The sequence below is a fragment of the Vicia villosa genome, unplaced genomic scaffold (genome assembly GCF_029867415.1).
Source record: "Vicia villosa cultivar HV-30 ecotype Madison, WI unplaced genomic scaffold, Vvil1.0 ctg.001235F_1_1_3, whole genome shotgun sequence".
Classification (NCBI taxonomy): Eukaryota; Viridiplantae; Streptophyta; class Magnoliopsida; order Fabales; family Fabaceae; genus Vicia; species Vicia villosa.
This window is the reverse complement of record NW_026705544.1, coordinates 187,821-208,594: the sequence shown is the minus strand read 5'-3', so window position 1 is coordinate 208,594 and position 20,774 is coordinate 187,821. Positions and strand designations below refer to the sequence as shown.

Sequence of the window (20,774 nt, the reverse complement as noted above, 5' to 3'; positions counted from 1 at the left end):
CGCCCATGCTGTTTCCTTTTTTGGGATGGATACATCTTAAACAAGTGATTCCAAAGCAATCATTGAAAAATGCAAGAATGCATAAATGATGCAAATATGTATGAATGATGAATGTCATGAATGTCGCATGCATGCTGACGATACTGACAGACAGAAAAGTATATACTGGAGAAAGACCAACGTCGCAATACAACCAGATACTTGGCAAATGTTCTTCAACATGGTGCAGATAACATGGGTGATGAATGGTGTTGCATGCTTTAGACTTCTCTGGGGAAAATAAACATCTTTTCTTATTGAGATGGAAGAACTTCTTCACTGGGGATAAAAGAACTTTTTCTACCACAAGAGGTGATTGGTTTAGGAATTCTTTCCTGTGATAAGAATATCGTTGTCTCATGATCTCTTTTGTGGAAGAGAGCAATTCTCCGGGAGAATCCTTTTGTTCGTCCTATGGAGATAGTTGTTGATGTTCCTTCTGTTGTTCACAACTCAGAGGAAAGTTTCGCTTTTATTTTGAAAAAGGAAAGTAAATTCATTTAAAACTTTTTTTCTTTTTTTTTCTTCAAAAGTGAATAACACAATTAAAGTGTCATTTTGAAAGCTAAAAGAAATTAGAGATTGCAAACAAATGGGCACAAGGCTCAAATTTATTTAATAGGATGGTAATCAGCTAAAGGCGTGATTCCATGGAGTATTTACAAAAGTTGGAAATGGTAATTATGCGGAAAAGGCTACATCGAAAGCAATAACCACTATTCTCCCTAACAACTTTTGAGTTCTAACTGTGTTTGCTGCTCCAGATTGGCGATGATTTGATTGAAGATCCTTTGATGAAAAAGACTCTTCAGGTGACGAAGTATGGACTGATGTAGTTACTTTGTCATAAATCCTTAATTTTTGCCTAGATTGCCTTTTTAGGTTTTCAATCTACCAGGATAATTTTTCTTTTTATTGTCTCTAATTTTTGCCTGGACCGCCCTTTCGGGTTTTCAGTCCACCGAGACGCTCATTTTTTCCTAAGTCGCCCTTTGCGGATTTTCGACTTACCGAGCTGTTTTTTGTTTTTTTACACAAAGTATTTCTTGACTGCATCAGCATTCACAGGATGTGGGAGTTCATCACCATCCATGGTTGCAAGAGTCATGGCGCCGCCAGAAAATGTTCTTTTGACAACATACGGGCCTTCGTAATTAGGAGACCATTTGCCCCTAGAATCCGGTTGAAAAGACAAGATCTTTTTAAGCACGAGGTCGCCTTCTTGAAATTCACGAGGTCGAACCTTTTTGTTGAAGGCTTGTTTCATCCTTGCTTGGTATAACTGTCCATGGCATAGAGCAGTCATACGTTTTTCTTCAATTAAGTTCAACTGATCGTATCTGCTTTGACACCATTCAGCCTCTGATAACTTAGTCTCCATGAGGACTCTCATTGATGGGATTTCAACTTCTACGGGGAGCACATCTTCCATGCCGTATACTAGAGAGAAAGGGGTTGCCCCTGTTGAAGTACGCACTGAAGTACGGTACCCGTGTAAAGCAAATGGCAGCATTTCATGCCAATCTTTGTAAGTGACGACCATTTTCTGGACGATCTTCTTAATGTTCTTGTTGGCGGCTTCGACGGCGCCATTCATTTTTGGTCTGTAAGGAGAAGAGTTGTGATGCTCAATCTTGAATTCCTCACATAATTCTTTCATCATTTTATTGTTTAAGTTCGAACCATTGTCAGTAATGATTTTGCTGGGAATACCATATCGACAAATGATGTTATTCTTGATAAACCTCACAACCACATGTCTTGTAACGTTGGCGTAAAATGCTGCTTCGACCCATTTGGTGAAGTAATCAATAGCCACCAATATGAAACGATGTCCGTTTGAAGCTTTTGGTTCGATCATTCCGATCATGTTGATACCCCACATGGAGAAAGGCCATGGAGATAATAGAACGTTGAGTAGAGTCGGTGGCACATGGATCTTATCTGCGTAGATCTGGCACTTCTGACATCTCTTCACACGTTTATAACAATCAGATTCCATTGTCAACCAATAGTATCCTGCTCTTAAGATCTTCTTGGACATTGCATGCCCATTTGAATGAGTTCCAAAGGACCCTTCATGCACTTCATGCATTAACATGTCTTCTTCGTGTCTATCCACACATCTGAGCAAAACCATGTCGAAGTTTCTTTTGTATAGCACATCTCAGTTCTGGAAAAAACTGCTAGAAAGCCTCTTTAGAGTTTTCTCATCTTTGTTTGATGCCCCAAGCGGGTACTCTTGAGTTTGAAGGAAGCGCTTGATGTCGTGGAACCACGATTTATCATCGATGACTGCTTCAGTTGCAAACACATAGGCGGGCCTTTCAAGGCGCATAATCCTGACTTTAGGCATATCATTCCAATGACTGACTTTGAACATGGAAGATAGAGTAGCCAAGGCGTCTGCCATTCGATTCTGATCTCGAGGTATATGATGCAATTCAACAGACGTCTTGCATAATCTCTGTAAGGGATCAAGCCAGGGTGGTAAGTTTCCCATTTGTCTTTGATTTGGTTGATCACGAGGGATGAATCTCCATATATGTCGAGGATCTTGATCCTTAAGTCAATGGCTTCTTCGAGACCCATGATACAAGCTTCATATTCTGCGACATTGTTGGTACAATTAAATAATAATCTGGCAGAGAATGGGATATGAGTACCCTTGGGAGTGATAATGATTGCCCCAATTCCGTTGCCGAAAGCGTTTACTGCTCCATCAAAAATTAGGCCCCATTTTGATCCAGGATCAGGACCTTCTTCCGGTAGCGGTTCGTCATGATCTTTCATCTTCAAGTACATGACATCTTCATCAGGAAAGTCAAACTTGAGAGATTGATATTCATCAATTGGTTGATGTGCCAGGTGGTCTGCGAGAATGCTTCCTTTGACCGCTTTTTGGGCACGGTACTCGATGTCATACTCGGATAACAGCATTTGCCACCGGGCAATCCTTCCTGTTAAGGCCGGCTTTTCAAAGGCGTACTTGACCGAATCCATTTTGGAGATCAGCCAAGTAGTATTGTTGATCATGTATTGACGGAGACGTTTTGAAGCCCAAGCCAAAGCAAAACATGTTTTTTCGAGCATGGAGTAACGAGACTCACAATCTGTGAACTTCTTACTTAAGTAATAGATGGCATGCTCATTCTTACCGGTTTCATCTTGCTGTCCAAGCATACAACCCATGGATTCTTCCAACACAGTAAGGTACATGATTAATGGTCTTCCTTCAACCGGAGGAATCAATATTGGTGGTTCTAACAGGTACTCCTTGATACTGTCGAATGCTTTCTGGCAATCTTCAGTCCATACAACCCCTTGATCTTTACGGAGAAGCTTGAAAATTGGCCCACAAGTAGCAGTCATTTGAGAGATAAACCTGGAGATATAGTTCAATCCTCCGAGAAATCCTCTTACTTGCTTTTCTGTTTTTGGTGCTGGCATCTCTTGAATAGCTCTGACTTTGTCGGGATCTACTTCAATACCTCTTTGGCTGACAATGAAACCCAAAAGTTTTCCAGATCTAACCCCAAAAGTACATTTGTTAGGATTCAAGCGAAGCTGATATTTCCTTAGTTGTTGAAACAACTTTAAAAGGTATTCAATATGTTCTTCTTCTGTGCTGGACTTAGCTATCATGTCGTCCACATAAACTTCAATTTCTTTATGCATCATGTCATGAAAGAGAGTAGTCATTGCCCTTTGGTAAGTTGCACCTGCATTCTTTAATCCAAACCGCATCACTTTGTAGCAAAATGTACCCCATGGGGTGATGAAAGATGTCTTCTCCATGTCTTCAGGAGCCATCTTGATCTGATTATAACCGGAGAACCCGTCCATGAAGGAGAAGACGTTGAACTTAGCGGTGTTATCGACCAGCATGTCAATATGAGGTAATGGGAAGTCATCTTTTGGACTGGCTTTGTTCAAGTCACGGTAGTCAACACACATTCTGACTTTGCCATCTTTCTTCGGAACTGGCACTATGTTGGCCAACCATTGAGGATACTCAGAGGTGACAAGAAAACCTGCGTCGAGGTGTTTCTGAACTTCCACTTTGATCTTATTAGCCATGTCAGGGTGAGTCCTTCGTAATTTCTGCTTAACTGGCAGACATTCTGGCTTCAATGGCAAGTAATGCTGAACAATATTGGTATCCAACCCAGGCATGTCTTGGTAGGACCAAGCAAACACGTCAACATATTCTTTGAGAAGATTTATCAACTTACTCTTGATATCAGCATCAAGCAGCGATCCAATGGTCACTTCTTTTTTGTCTTCTTCAGAACCCAAGTTGATCTTTTCTAAAGGCTCTTTGTGAGGCAGAATGGCTCTTTCCTCGTGCTTAAGTAATCGAGAGATCTCGTCCGGGATCTCCTCTTCTTCCTCTTCTTCGGCTTCGAACACAGGAAACTCAAAGTTGGGAGAGGGCATAGGGTTATTGCATTCAATGGGTTTATTAATAGTTAATCTGCACATATGATTGATGTTTGTTTCAGAAAAACTATGAATGCAAGAGTGTATGCAGATTATTGAAGAAGTTTTTTTTTTGGTTTTTTATGATTACCATTTCCGAAATAAGCAAAAATAAAACATATAATGTAAGGGAATTCAAAATGACACTTTATTTATGATTCATTTTTGAAACAAAGCCCTAAACACAAACAAATTTGTCTTGGGCAGGACAAAGAGGGAAACTTTTGAAAACAAAGCCCTATACACAAACTTATTCGGGCGAAACATTTAAAAGCAAAGCCCTATAAAACATCTCTCTGCTTTGGGCCAGGCAGGAGGTCAAAATAACAGCGAGGTGATTACTTTGAGCGGCGAACAACATTCGGAACGTCGACAGCTTTCCAGTAGCAACGAACTCCTCTATGTATTATGTATTCAGGAAAATTCTCCTCAAAATTATCTTCAGTATTGACATTGACCGTTGGTCGAGCAGGATTTGAAGGTCCTGGTTTGTCAATCTTGTTCTTTGTGGAGTTGAGACAGTCTTCTTCTACTTCTTGAAGAGCATAAGATGAGTCACAATCTTCAGAATTTTCAGGATATACTTCCCAGTCTTCAAGATGAAGAGACTCATTGTTAGAGACACTTTTCGAGTCAACGGCGGGGCCATCTTCCCCTTCATCTTCAAAAATGGCATTTATGTGATAATAACCATCTTCAGGATTGTCAATCTCGGTAGATGCGTTGAAGCCGAAATCTTCAGTAATTTCAGGCTGTTGAGAAAATTGAGAGGGCTGATAAACCTCTTCTGGTTGACTGTTATATTCAAAGGAATATCCCCATCCAGTTGGTTGGATATCTTCAATCGCAATCTTTGAACTTTCAGGTGCAGTATATTTCACCATATAATCATATTTGCCACTTGGTTGTCCCAAGGTGTCCCAGACCTCTGCAGGAACAGGCTCACTTTCGTTGCCTTTTGATTTCTCTAAAGGAGGATAGAACGGAGGATATGGTTCTTCCTGAGATATATATCCCGAGTCATTGAGATAACATTTCCATTCTTCTTCAGTATCAGGTAGACCTTCTTCGATGCATTCTTCGATAAGGACATTAGCCTCTTGAGGAATTGGGTTAAGGAATCCCCCACTAATGAATGTATCTTTGATCGGACGAAGGGTTTCATCCTTCTTGGTGCAGTTTGAGAATGTTGGTGAACATCCGAGCCCTGCTCTGGTTTCATTCTTGGTAGGGATCACAACTTGCCCCCCGCCAGTGGTAGTTCCATCTTTTACTGCTTTTATCGCCTCTATGTAAGAAGAGATTGATGCTTTCTTCCTGGAAGATTCGTCTTCTAAAGAGAGACCTTGGAACTGCGTTCCTTCCATATTATCAGAACCAATGAAAGAGAAATTGGATAAATGGCTCACCATCAAGGCTTGTTCTCCACTTATTGTTACCAATTTGCCGTTTGTTACAAATTTTAACTTTTGATGGAGCGTAGAAGTTATTGCCCTTGCTTCATGGATCCATGGTCGTCCCAACAGACAACTATAAGCACCTTGAATGTCCATGACCTGGAAGGTGATTTGAAATGTATGTGGACAAATTGTCATGGGAAGGTTGACTTCACCAATAACAGATTTTCGCGACCCATCAAATGCTTTGACAACTACACCACTGAACTTCATAGGCATTCCTTGGTAAGATAAACGAGCAAGAGTCGTCTTCAGCATCACATTCAAGGAAGATCCGGTGTCTACCAACACATTGGACAAAGATTCTGACTGACAGTTCATAGAAATGTGCAGAGCAAGATTGTGATTTCTACCCTCCTCGGGGAGTTCTTCATCACAGAAGCTTAAATTGTTGCAAGCTATTATGTTGGCTATTATCCCATCAAAATGGTCAACAGTCACATCATGATCTACAAAAGCTTGATCCAAGACTCTCATTAGGGCTTCCCTGTGGGCTTCAAAGTTCAAAAGCAATGAAAGTATTGAGATCTTTGAAGGAGTCTGCATAAGCTGATCCACAATCTTGTATTCGCTTCTTTTGATAAGCTTCAAGATTTCATCAAAGTCAGGATTGACATTGGTTCCACTGGATTGGCCAACATCAGTGCTTGTATTACTGATAGGAGTTTCCACAGGATTCCCCACTGGTGCATTGATAGGATTTTGTCCGGTTGTAGGAGCAACAGGCTGCTTTGGAGGTAGTGGAGTATACACACGTCCACTTCTTGTTACTCGACTTACATCAGCGATGTTTACGACAGATGAAAGAGTAGGTAAAGGAACTTCTTGTCCATTCTTTATCATTGTTGCATTGTAGTTGTAGGGAACTGCCTTGTCGGAGTCATAGGGAACAGGTCCAGGTAGACAAATGATCAGGGGAGCAATAGGAACCTTTGGCTTGTTGTAGGTAACTTCTATGCGTTCGCGCATGTTGAAATGAGGAACGATGGTGTTAACCTTAGGCATTTCCGAGTTGATATCTGAGACTAAAAGCTCATGCGGATAACATCCTATCATGTTAACTTCATCTTCATTCCTATTTCTGTAGATCTGAATAGTACCATTATCTAGCAAAACTTGAAGATCTCTTCTCACAATCTAACATCCATGAGGATCTACACAGCATATGTTACAGGAACGGTAGTGATGCTGGCGAAAATTTTGCCCTTGACAGAGAGTGGCGTGCATCTGTACCAAATCTGCTCTTGAGAAATTGATATTATAGACTCGGTATGGACCAGGACATCCATACACCATGTTTACAACCTGCCCTCCATGATTGGGCAGCGGATTTTCTTGCACATTTGGGTTCAAATTTCTGAAAGAGAGGATATTAGATCTAACCAGCCTCTGAACTTCATATTTCAAGGCTATGCAGTGCTCAAGATCATGGCCAGGTGCTCCTTGATGATAAGGGCATGAGACCTCAGCCTTGTACCACCATGGGAGTTTTTCAAATACTGGTGGTGGTGCTTTGGTTTGAACAAGACCTCTTTCAATCAAGGCAGGGTACAATTCTGTATAAGTCATTGGAATTGGATCGAACTGTGGAGATCTTTGCACGCGATTCTGATTATTGTTAAACTGTTGAACCTGTTGTCGAGGCTGCTGTTGTTGAAATTGTAGGGTAAATCCCGGATTTGGTGCTGCGTTAATGGCTGGTGCGATAAAAGCTACCTGTTGTTAACGATTGACGTTCCCTCTTGACTTTCCTTGGGATACCATGTCAACACTCTGTTCTTTCTTCTTTTGGAAACCACTTCCGAACTTTTTGGTTCCGCTTGAAGATCCACCTTCTTTAGTTAGACGTCCAGTTCGGACTCCTTCTTCTAGACGCATCCCCATGTTTACCATTTCGGTGAAATCACTTGGAGCACTAGCAATCATGCGTTCATAATAAAACGGGCCAAGAGTATTCAAGAAGATCTTTGTCATCTCTTTCTCTTTTAACGATGGATTAATCTGAGCAGCAGTTTCTCTCCATCGTTGGGCATATTCCTTGAAAGCTTCATGGTCTTTCTGAGCCATGGATCAGAGATGATCTCTGTCTGGAGCCATATCTGAGTTGTATTTGTACTGTCGGACAAAGGCCTCGCCTAGGTCATTGAAAGTTCGAATGTTGGTGCTATCCAATCCTGTGTACCACTTCAGTGCGGCACCAGTCAAACTGTCTTGAAAGTAATGGATGAGCAACTGATGATTATCTGCGTAGGTAGACATCTTCCTAGCATACATCACGAGATGGCTTTGTGGACAAGAACTACCTTTGTACTTCTCAAAGTCAGGGACCTTGAATTTGGCTGGTATTTGTACACTGGGAACTAAGCAGAGCTCCTGGGCGTTCTTTCCAAACAAATCTTTCCCACGAATAGCCTTGACTTCCAGTTGAATCTTGTTGAACTGTTCTTGGAGATCTTCCACAAGGTTACGCTGATTTGTGCTATCACCTTGATCATGATAAATCTCATTGCCATCATAAGGAACTGTGTGAACCGTAGGGGTCGGAACTGTCATAGTGGGTTGAGAAAGTGCCATAGTGATTTGGGAAAAAGTCACCCCTGGATGTGGAGTAAACACTGAACCTTGTGTAGCAAGCGCTTCAGTTGTGGTTGTTTGAACCCCAAAGAAATTATGGCGGAAGCCTGCACCAAAGCTGAAAGGCGTGCCCCAACCTTCTGGCATGGAGAAAGATGGAATGCTGAATGCGACTGTAGAAACTGGAGTAGTGACCTCGGATATCATCGTTGCTTGACTGTTGGGTGGTGGCAGCTGATTCTGTGCGGCCATTAAAGAGTCAACCAGAGTAGTGAGACTTTCCAATTATTCCTGAAGGGTGGTTACTGTACCACGGAGCTCAATATTCTCTTGTTCAGAGTGTTCCATTACTCTTCTTCTATTTGAACGAGTATTGTATCTGTGATCTGATTGCGAGCGCGGTCGAGAAACTTTGAGACGCGACAGCTTGATGATCTAATGGAGAAAAATCCAAGAGATGAGACTCTATACGACAGACTCGATATGCAGAATGATGCATGTAAAAAGGAGTTTATGATTTTTCCAAACATTTTAAAGATTATTTTCTTGCAAACATTTGAACACAAACTATTCTTTTATTGAAATAATGGGAAATGTTACAACATTGGAGCGTAGCTCCTTACAGAAGCAAATGATAAATAAAAGTTAAACAAATCCTAAACATCTTCATCGGACGAAGAACCAAGTGCGTTATGCAGCTTGAGCTTCATGATTTCTTTCCCATTGTAAGCTTTCAACTCGGCCTTTTCAGTCCTCAATTTGTCAACAACATTCTTCCAATTGTCAGGCATCGGAGCGTTGCTTGTCGAGCCTTCAAGATTTCTCTTGCTTTCTTTGATGTATCTCCTGATTGCGGCGTCTTTCCGACGAATCTTCTCATCTTTACTCATGAGCCACCCATCTTGATAATAGAGAGTTTCTTCGTGATCTTTCACTCTTTTTTTCAACTTTCTATTTTCCTCATCAGTTTTACGAAATTTTTCTTCCCAAGCGTCCTTTTCTAAACTCATCTTAGCCAAAGTCTCTTGGTATTCCTCCACAGTGTTAATGGGAATATTGGGTAGTTGAGATATCACAGGGAACATGGGTTTTTCATAATCATAAGGCATTTGAAACTCCCTTGCTCTTTTCTTCACCCAACAGGTGTAGGCGTTCGTAGCAATGCAGTTCCTTATCTCACCTTTTTCTTTTCTTCGGACGTCGTACCAGGCTCTTACCATTCTTGTTTTCAACCCTTGAGGATCCTCTCCTTCTTGGTAGAAGTAGCTTTCTACTGTGAGACCAATGGGTTTAACTGAATTTGCATACCCGAGTTGTCGTCGGGCTAGGACCGGATTGTAGTTAATTCCTCCTTGTGTACCAATGAGGGGTACGTTGGCGAATTCTCCACAACTATCAATGGTTTTTGTACTGCAACGAGCTAGAGTATACCAATGGATATCATTATTAGTAAGGGACATAAGTCTTCGAGGCCAACGCAAGCATTTCCGGTTTTCCGTGAAAATAGGAGACTTAGGTAAGTGTGAAACAATCCATTTGAACAAAAGAGGTGCGCAACATACAACGATTCCATCGCCTTGGCGATTCCTATGATGAATAGAGAAATACAGGTCACCCAGCAAAGTCGGGACAGGATTTCCAATCAGAAAGATCTTTATGGCGTTGATATCAACAAAGTCGTTGATGTTGGGAAACAGAACCAACCCATAAATAAGCAAGGCTAATACAGCTTCAAAAGATATCATGCTACGAGTTTCAATGAATTCAAAGGCTTTCTTTATTAGAAACTGCGAATTCAAACCCGGAAGGTTTCCTTTGGTAGTCCAATTGCTCTCTACTTCAGATTTCTTCAAGTGGATACCTGCTGTAATGACTTGTGACTTAGGAATGGCTTCCAAACCATTGAAAGGTATTTTGTCAAACACAGGAATACCCAAAAGATTGGCATATTCTTCCAAGGTTGGTACCAACTGGTAGTCTGGAAAGGTGAAACATCGGTAGACGGGATCATAGAACTGAACCAGAGTTTTGAGAAGTCCTTCATCAACATGAGTGTTTAAGATAGGCAAAAGCTTTCCATGGATTTTCCTAAAATCGGAAGGATCTTGTACAAAAGATGCTAACTCTTTCAGTCTTTCCACATTAGGTGCTTTGAAACCGTACTTCTTGGTATGCCTTTTTACCCACTCCATAATTTAATCCTATAATCTTTGCAAGGAATATTTCTCTAATTTTTTGGAAAAAAACATGTTGTTTTTTTTTTTTGAAAAAATGAATTTTAATGAATGTATGAATGCATGGATGCATGAATGCCACATATACAAACATGGTAAGGCAACATGATAATGCAAACATGGTAGTTCAAACATAGTTCTAAAAACATGGTAATTCAAACATGGTACACATAGGTTCAAGGGTCCAACGTCATGAGCATGAGGTTAGAGAACCAAACATGGGATAGTACTAGGGTTTAATCACCTGCACAACATGTTCTACTGATATGTCAGAGTCTACCTTTTTCTTTCAGATATTACCGGCTTGCACAACTGAACTTGTAAGCTAGCAATATTCTCAAGAAAAACTCGTCTGAGTGTGGCTCTCCGCATGACAACTAATCCAAGTCTTCACCTGAATAGTTTCTGCGCCACAACCTATTAAGGCTAGGATGGGTTATGGGTTCTACTGGCAACTCAACTTCTACAGTTCAATGAAAGCAATAATGTCTTCGCAATTGAACTTGCTAAACATATACTACCAACAAGGAACCTCCACTGAGCAGAAGGATTCTCATGCCAGCTTTTTAAGGACTGAACTCCTTGTATGCCATACATGACTATACCCTCCACCTAATTCTTATATGTACTTAATCCGGGTTAGGATTTGTCCATAATGTATCACTTGTAACAGAACCACACAAGTAACAGAACCAAAGAACCACACATGTAACAGAATGAAATAACAAACATAAAAAAATTAGAATTAGCCCTTTCTTTGGAAACAATAAAAAGTTTTGTCCCCAGTGAAGTCGCCATTTTTCTGTCGCGGGGAAAAATCGAGGTCCTTTTGGGATGAGACACCTGATGCCTTCTTTGGGCTCGAGTGCTCAAGAAAAATGATTTTTCTTTTGTTTTTGTCACGACCAAACTTTTTATTGTTTCCAAAGTAGGAAAAGGAAAAAAAGTTGCAATAACCTTAAAAGAGATGCAAAACCCAAAACTAAAAGCAATGCAAAAGTGGGGGAGAGATTCCGGGTAAGAGGGTTGGTTATACGAAGGGAAGGTATTAGCACCCAATGTATCTATAGTACTCTATAGGTTTATTTGTTATGTTTGTTTCATTCTATGTTATGGTGGGGGTTCTGTTGTGAGATAGGTGGGACCTAAGGTGTTTGTTTGATTATGCTCGCAAAGATCATCGCGATCCTCTGCATACATATCCCTTAGAGGGAATCAGAGCATCTGTAGCTCGGGGTCTAAGGGTGCTAAGGTTTGAGTGGTTTGAGGGAGAAGTTTTGCTCGCCAAGGATACGACCTTGTGCCTACGTATTCTCAAAAGGATGTTGAGAAAGTCAGAGCAATCGTAGTTCCCACTTATGCTAGTGGAAGCAAAGGGTAAGATACAAATGTCATCTTAATGATCGATGTATCTAATCTATATCATCACATACATCTGTTTGATTTTTGTTTGAAAATCTTTTCATTATAAGCCCTGGGTTGTGCCACTTATGGTGCTTAGAATGATAAAGATGTTTTAGCCAGCCTCGTGGCAAAAACTTTCAATGAAGTCAGCCTTGTGACAAAAAGTTTTGATTAATCATTCAGCCTTGTGGAAAAAGTTTCGACGAAGCCAGCCTTGTGGCAAAAACTTTGATTAATCAGCTAGCCTGGTGGCAAAGGGTTTGATTGATTAGCCAGCCTTGTGGCAAAAAAGTTGAGTTTTAATTGTTTGTGATGATATAGAAGAGATACTCCTATCATAGAGATGAAGAATGTCTAATCTCCTAGGGTATTTGTTTTGGATATCGGGGATGCTTATAAGAAGCCCGTGGGTCCTTGTACGAAGCCCAAGAGGAGGCTATCCGAGGGTCCTTGCATTGTAAGCCCAAGAGGAGGCTATAAGAGGGACAATCGAGGGTCCTTGCATTGTAAGCCCAAGAGGAGGCTATGGGAGGGACAAGACGTTTGTACAAAGCCCAAGAGGAGGCATGGTATAGTTGGTTTGAGCTGTTAGAGCGATTTCACCGGGAAAGCATACTCTATGTCCTAACCTAAACTAGGGAGATTCTTTGCACGAAGCCCAATAGGAGGCTATGGGGAACCTAATGTTGTACTAAGTTGAACAAGTATATATAACATGAACAAACACATGAACAAGTATGAACAAACATGAAAAAGTATATGAACAAGCACATATATATGACAAAGTGTGTGTATACAATGAAGTTTATGAAGGAAATATACCTGTAAGGATGATCCGTTTGTATACACGGGGTGTTAGAACAAGATTTGTACTGATCAATATTCTTAGTTTTGATGATAACAAGAATATGAATTTTGTGTGAGATAATGTGGTACTCTAATACATTGCAATTTCCTTTTCAGGAAATATATATATATAGAGTATGCACAAATCAACGCTCAGAAGCTTTGTCTCAGAAGGTTCAGCATGCAACATCAGAACATGGTCTGGCAAGACATTAGAAGATGGTCAAGGCAGAATCAGAACATGGGTCTATGGAAGCATCAGAAGAACTTGAGATCAGAAGCAGAAGCACTGAAGGTCACATGGTATCATGCTCAGAAGCACTTCAAGGTCAGAAGACAAGAAGATGCTATGCACCAACCTGTTTGACTCTGATGATATTCAAACGTTGTATACACAAACATCAGATCAGAAGAAAGTACAGGTGGCAGGCTACGCTGACTGACAAAAGGAACGTTGGAAGCTATTAAAGGCAACGTCAGTAGACACAGCGTGAACAAGGCTCGAGGTAGTTGACAAAAGCGTGAAACATTAAATGCAATGCTGTACGGAACACGCAAAGCATTAAATGCTCCCAACGGTCATCTTCTCAAACGCCTATAAGTATGAAGTTCTGATGAGAAGCAAGGTTAACAACTCTGAACCAATTCTGTGAATATTAACTTGCTGAAACGTTGTTCAACTCAAAGCTCAGAAACTTCATCTTCATCAAAGCTCACTACATTGCTGTTGTAATATATTAGTGAGATTAAGCTTAAACGTTAAGAGAAATATCACTGTTGTGATTATAGCTTTTCAGAAGCATTTGTAATACTCTTAGAATTGATTACATTAATTTGTAAGTAACTAGAGTGATCAAGTGTTGATCAGGATACTCTAGGAAGTCTTAGCTTGTGTCTAAGCAGTTGTAATTAGAGTGATCACGTGGTGGTCAGGATACTCTAAGAAAGTCTTAGCTTGTGTCTAAGCATTTGTTCCTAGAGTGATCAGGTTGTGATCAGGATACTCTAGAAGACTTAGTCGTGGGCTAAGTGGAAAACCATTGTAATATGTTGCGATTAGTGGAATAAATCCTCAGGTGAGGTAAATCACTCCGTCGGGGAGGACTGGAGTAGTTTAGTTAACAACGAACCAGGATAAAAATAACTGTGCAATTTATTTTTATCGTCCAAGTTTTTAGACTACACTTATTCAAACCCCCCTTTCTAAGTGTTTTTCTATCCTTCACGGGGCTCAGGACTTATACTCGGGGAGAGGCCCGTTTATTCAAAGCTATGTAAACAAATATTTACAAGGGAGGTTGGGACTTATACCTACATGGAGGCCCATGGTATTTTTGGGAAGATTCAAAGAAAACCTTCATTTTTTGTTATTCGAGGTCAAAAAACAAATTGATCGAGGTATGTACAACAAAGTTGTATGTACAATGAAATACCTAATTTCATGTAAGAGAATGGGACTTATACCTATGTGGAGGCCCATGTTTTATTTTATAAAACATGGTTGATTGTTTTGTTAAAAACGCGAGGTTTCGTCGTTTGAAAATAGTTTGAAAGTTTTGTTTCGAAAGAAGTTTTCTATTTAAAGAAAAAACTGTACAAAGAAAAGGAAAGGGACTTACACTCTCTAATATTCGAGAGGCTCCTTATTTTGAAAATCAATTGATCAACCCAAAAGATTTGATCAAGAGTTTCTTTTTGAAAACAAAGTCAAAAAAGTTTTATTTGTTTTGAAAAACGGTGATCGTTTGTTTTAAGATGGTTTGAAATTTTGAAAGAAATCAACTTAATTAAGATAAAAATAAAGATTATACTTAATTAATACCTAAATGATTAGGGTTTGATCACAAAATACTTACAAGTGATTAAGTTTGAAAAATCAAATGAAAAACAATATTTAAAGTATTAAAAAAACACTTAAAAACATGTCATTTTAAACCTATTAAAAATGTATTAAATAAATATTTTTTTGTGATTTTTTTTTTTGAATATTCATAAAATATATGTGTTAAATAAGAAGTGTACAAAAAATGAAGTGAAAATGGATTAATTTGATTGGTTAATTAATTAGATGAAGTTGTGTAAGAAATGAAAGGAAAATAGTGATAAAAAATAAGGTTTGTCTTCACAAGGACTTGAACCCACGCCCTTATGTTCATCATTCAAAAACATAACCAATTGGACCACGCGCGTGGTCTGATAAACAAAGGCATTGAAAAGATTATATTTTGAATCAATTTCCTAAGTTCAGAACCAAAAATATGGCGCCAAGAACATGAATCCTTTTTGAATTTGAAAATTCTCAAAACTGAATTGTTTGGATCAAGTGAATAGCCTATCTTGCTGATTTTTCACAAGGAACATGATGGTATCATTTAATTTCATTTATTTTTGCTCTAAGATCATTGATTTTCTGATGAATACGAAGAACCCTAATTCTATGATTCAATCTGAAATCGTGTATGTGCAAGTTATGATGCAATTGATTGAGAGTTAATGATCCATAAGTGTGCAGAAACAAGATGGCAAACCAGTTTTTCATTTATGATGCATGTATGATGGAGTTTGAAGTTCAAGAGAGATTACCTTAAAAATGGAAAAACTGAGAATCGAATCCTTGCCTGGAGGTGTTACAGGTGTTGTTTCTTGATCTGGATAGCTTCAATGGACCTTATGTAAGGTGTTTGAATGCTTGAAGTGGATTGAATTCATCTGGATCAAGGTGTGGAACTCGATTTGCAGTCACTTGGAGCATGAATCAAATTCGATGATTCTGATGTTACAGGTCATGGATGATGATTGGGATAGCTCACATGTGGTATATGGAATGTGTTTGGATGATTAGCTTGGACAGAATTGGCCTGGAATTGATTTTGGCATGACAAGGCTAGTGTTATGCATATTTGGGAAGTGAGGTAGTGATTCTGAGTTCTTGGTGTTTTTGGGAGGTTTCAATGGTTCAAACAACTTCCATATGATATTTTGGAAGTGTTAGAAGCATCACTTTGCCTAGACCTTCAAAGGTTTAGAGGTTGAGAATTTTACCTCTTTGAAAACTATGAAACTTGCAATTCAAGAAAGGAAGAGAAAACCTATGCTTATGAGGTTTTGGTGTGATTTAAAGAGTGGAAATGACCTCTATTTATAGGCCAAGCTTTCTGAATACAAAGCCTTTGCAAGTGGATCAAAGAGTGATGATTTGGCTTAAGAGATAAAATGGAATCTTTCACATTAAATGCAAGATGGTTAAAACCTAAACCATGGTTAAAATTGGCTATGCTTCTTATCTCTTTTCAATCTGTCTACAAACCAGAAATATCTCCCAATTATTGCATGTATATGTCATTGCTTGCATCATAAGGTAAAATAGTGCATAACTTTGGCAAGAATGACTTGTAATTTCAAGTGAAATCCTCACTAATGGCAAAATTCAAAACCATAGCTATGCTCCATATTTTTCCATGCTCTTGGACATTTTGGAAAGCTCATGTTATGTACTTCAAAACCCTAGTTGAAAGTTTCTTCAAGACCTTTAAGGAAATGGGTGAAAAAAATCCATGAACTTTGAAGAAAATGAGATTTTAAGTGAAATTTTCAAAAGATACCAACTTTGAAGCTCCATATCTCTTAAATGGTTGATCTTTTGGAAAAAAAATTTATGTGACAAAGTTGTTCATTGGATCAAAATCTACAACTTTCATGTTGGAAGTTTTTTTCAGTTTGTAGGTGAAATTTTGAGTTATTCCCTTCCAAAGTTTGGAAAAAACCATTGAAAAACACTTAGAAAATTTTCTAAGTATGAAAGTCAAACTTTTGACTTTTTGATTCTTGATTGATTTTCTTGATTTTCCTTGATCAAATGACTTCATATATCATATATTGATGATTTAAAACTTCAAAAGTCATGGTTGACCAAAATTTCCAAAAAGTCAATGGTGATCTTGTACAGTTGACTTTTTCAGACGAATCGCGTTTCTGGAGATTTCAAATGAACCAAGCTATCCTCACCAAATGAATGGTATGAAGGGATCACATTGAGTTATTGGAGGACCTTGAGCCATGGTTTAAGTTGTGGCACCATGTTCTGATTAAAAAGTCAGTTGTTTAGGTGAATTAGGTCAAAAACCCTAATTGTCGACCTGATGAGATTGATGACTGTGGATCTTGAATTGAGATACAATTTCCATTGGATATTTTCATAGGGATTATTTGAAGATGATTGAAAATTTTGAGTGATCCCCTGGAGCTTGTTAGGGTTTCCCAAATGTGATCCCTGATTTTAGTCCCTGATAGTTCAAAACCCTAATCTGATGATTTGAAACTTCACTGTTGATCAATCTTTGTGTAGGAGGTGTCTTGAGCCAATAGATTAGGTCAAAATGATGTACTTGGGGGCTTGAGGTCATGTCCCAAGTCATTAGGTCAAATCCTGAGCAAAAGTCAGGAGTATGCTATCTTCAGTCAAAACCCTAATCTGGTTGATTCAGAGCTTTTGGAGCTGGTTGAAATGAATCTTTGAGAATCAAATGTTGACTGTTGATTAAGATGATTCATTTGAGATGAAGGGAGAACAAAACCCTAATTGATTGTTACTTGTACTGATGAGTGATTTCTTGTTTAAAACATGCTGAGTCACAAGTAGCAAACACAAGCTATGCAATTTGTTAGAGATGCAAATGATGCATATGCTGTGATATGAGGTGGTATCTTAGGTCAAAAATTGGGGTATGACAGATAAGAACATAATTATTGATAATATTGGTAATAATAATAAGAAATGACTATTTGTTTATGATTTATTAAACTTCAAAATAATATTTTAATTTAACCTAATATTGGGTGACAATCTTAGAATGTTAAGCCCACTGATAGATACACCCTCTTAGATTTCTTCCCAGACCCAAATAAATAAACTCACCCTCATTTTATATTACTAAGCCCAATTATATACATACTTGTTTTTAAATACACCTCTCTATTTAACAACTTAAATATGCATCTCATAAGCAACAATTATTTTGAATATTTGAAGCAAATCATAATTCTTTTAAATATGCACCCTACAAATTTAATTTAAATGCACAGAGGAAAGGAAAATAAATCGTTGATGCTCGAGGCAGTCAAATTTGGTGTATGACATGTAGCATTGCATTCTTTGTGACATTGCATAATTTTTGATTGCATGATGTTTGACAATTCGTGAATAAGTGAGATTTAATTAAGGAATGTGACTAAATTATGTGATGATGTTGTGAGTAGATGATGATGTGCAGGTGTGAGTAAATATGTGAAGTATGAGGATACACATGCGTTAGTATATGTATAATTATTGATGCCTATTGTATAACTACTATATTTCTCCTTTATGTCTTCTATAATGACTATGAATTACTCACCCTTTCTGTTTGAATGTTACCTCCACGTGGGTAACGCGCAAGTAATCAAGAATAGTTCGTTGGTGTTTAGAGGATAGTTTCATGAAATCTTTTAGCGCTTTATTTGGAATAAAGATGGTCTTGCTCTCTTACGTAACATCGGGGTTGGGGTCATTTTATTGGAACAATGTCATTCTTTTAATTGTTTTGAGATCTGAACTATCTGTTGTGGTATTTAAGATGTTTTGAAATATGAAGTCCGCTATGAGAATTTGAATTACAATTGTTATCATTGAAGAAGTATTTTTATTTTACAATTTGAAAACCCGTGTTACAGAGAAGGACGTTTTATTATGAAGTTTTTATCAAGGTGACACTCTAGTTTGTGATTCGTGTTAATTTAATTATTAGAATTTATGCGAATTATATATGTGGGTTTAGATGGGTGTTACAACCTCCCACTTATCTAAAAATCCAAGACGAGCGTTCATTTGAATACTCCAGTTTTCGTAGTTAGACGTTGTTAGTCGTTGTAGTGGCATTTCACTCATCACGTTCGCCATTAGCTCTAATGCCAATTTGTTGATATAAATACTACTTTATATATTGCTCTCTTGCTTATTGAAATGAAAATACAACAAAGTCTTTATAAAGACCCAAGATACTACTATTCTAGGAATTAAAATGCAACTGAGTTCTATTAAAAGACCACTAACCTCTTAGCCTTTCCACTATAAGAACTTTTTATTTGTCCACTGACTTCTAAATTAAAACTCATTTAAAAAATTAAACACATACTTCATACTCTCTTTTATAGAATTATTAAGTAGAGTTGATTTTTGCAAAATCAAGAGTCTTTTTTCCATCATGAGAACTCCTAAAGTAGTTGTCCATATAATCCTGCCACAAGACATCTCTATAACCAGCAAATCCATCTTTCTTCACCAATTCTGGAAATGGGCCAATCCTCTCAATAAACATAGGAAGACTGAACATTGGAACTGATACTCTTGATTGTGTGGAAGTTGTCAGTACTCTATGTTCAGCACTTTTATATTTTCCATTGCTAAGTACCTTCAAGTAAAATACAAAAGGATTATTAGTTATGATGCAAAGTACATTAGTACAATTTTAAGATTTTAACTATGGCGTATTTTTTTTATTTAAAGATATATCAAACCTCTAAAGCATCACCAACATTGATGACTAAAGCTTCCTGGATTGGAGGAATTTCAAGCCACACTTCTTTTTCATCATTACTCTCATCTTCTGATTTAACATGCAATCCACCAATTCCATCTTGAAGAAGAATTGTGATAGTTCCTGAGTCTGAGTGACGCACTGTACCGGCGGTGAGTTCTGGATTTGGACATGCTGGATAGTAGTTCATGTTAACCATCTTTGTACCAATAAGACTCTCCATTTTTGACTCATCTAGTTTCACTCCAAGTTTATCAATTAATATTTTTAATAAGTCTCTCGCTATCTTGGATGATAACTTCAAATATTCAAGTGCAACTTCCCTGCAAATTGAGTGAAATAAATAATTCAACAAAACCTATAATGTCTAATATGTATGCTATATTAGATTGGACTTACTTGCATATATTAGGCCAATGTTGAAGAGCACCTTCATCACAACTATAAACCATATTGATATAATCTTTCCATTCCAACACTTTTTCTAACTCAGGTACAAAGCTAGTTTTATATCTCGTATTACTCGCACTATTGCGGTAAATAACTTTCTCCTCTGGTGGCAAGTTGAAGAAAGAGTGTGCTGAATCTTTAAGTGATTCCAACAACTCGGGAGGAACACAATGATTCACTACTTGAAAGAATCCAAGTGTCTCAGCAGCTCTAACAATTTCATCCACCACTTTTTCATGTTCTGGCCCATTGAGTTTTGATAAATCAATAGGTTGAATTTCACATGGTTTTGAGTTTAGTTTGTTGATTCTGTTGTTTATGGGTTGTATGTATATTTTTGGAACCTCTGATAAACCTGAGTCAACTAAACCTTTGATCCCATTTCCATCTTTTACAACAAAGTTGTACAATGAATCCGAGGAGTTGGAAATTTGTGCCATGAAAGTGTGTAATTTTTTATGCTTGGATTAAGAGGAAATTGTTGTGAAAGAAGGAAACTTATTAACGAATGTAACATGAGTGATATGCTTTTATAAGTCTTCGTAAGTGAAAAATAATACACATAAGGAGTTCAGCCATGGTTAAAAAGTTAGAAAAAAAAACGGTTTAAAAATATATTGACATAAGGACTAATACGACTTGATTAAATTTAGCAAAAAATTAAATAGATACTATTTTTTATTTATGAATTTATTTGACCTCTCCAATTTTTGTGA

The 20,774-nt window shown here is 38.1% G+C and overlaps 1 protein-coding gene across 1 annotated transcript; it reads right to left on the bottom strand.

The window, feature by feature from the left end:
• Nucleotides 1-19,021: 19,021 nt before the first annotated feature.
• Nucleotides 19,022-20,542, bottom strand: LOC131634124 (scopoletin 8-hydroxylase-like). The gene is made up of 3 exons (XM_058904786.1): nt 20,008-20,542; nt 19,589-19,931; nt 19,022-19,482 (listed from the first exon to the last, which is right to left on the bottom strand). The coding sequence occupies exons 1-3, from the start codon at nt 20,496-20,498 to the stop codon at nt 19,231-19,233; spliced, it is 1,086 nt and encodes a 361-aa protein (XP_058760769.1). The 5' UTR covers nt 20,499-20,542; the 3' UTR covers nt 19,022-19,230.
• Between the last annotated feature and the right edge of the window lie 232 nt (nt 20,543-20,774).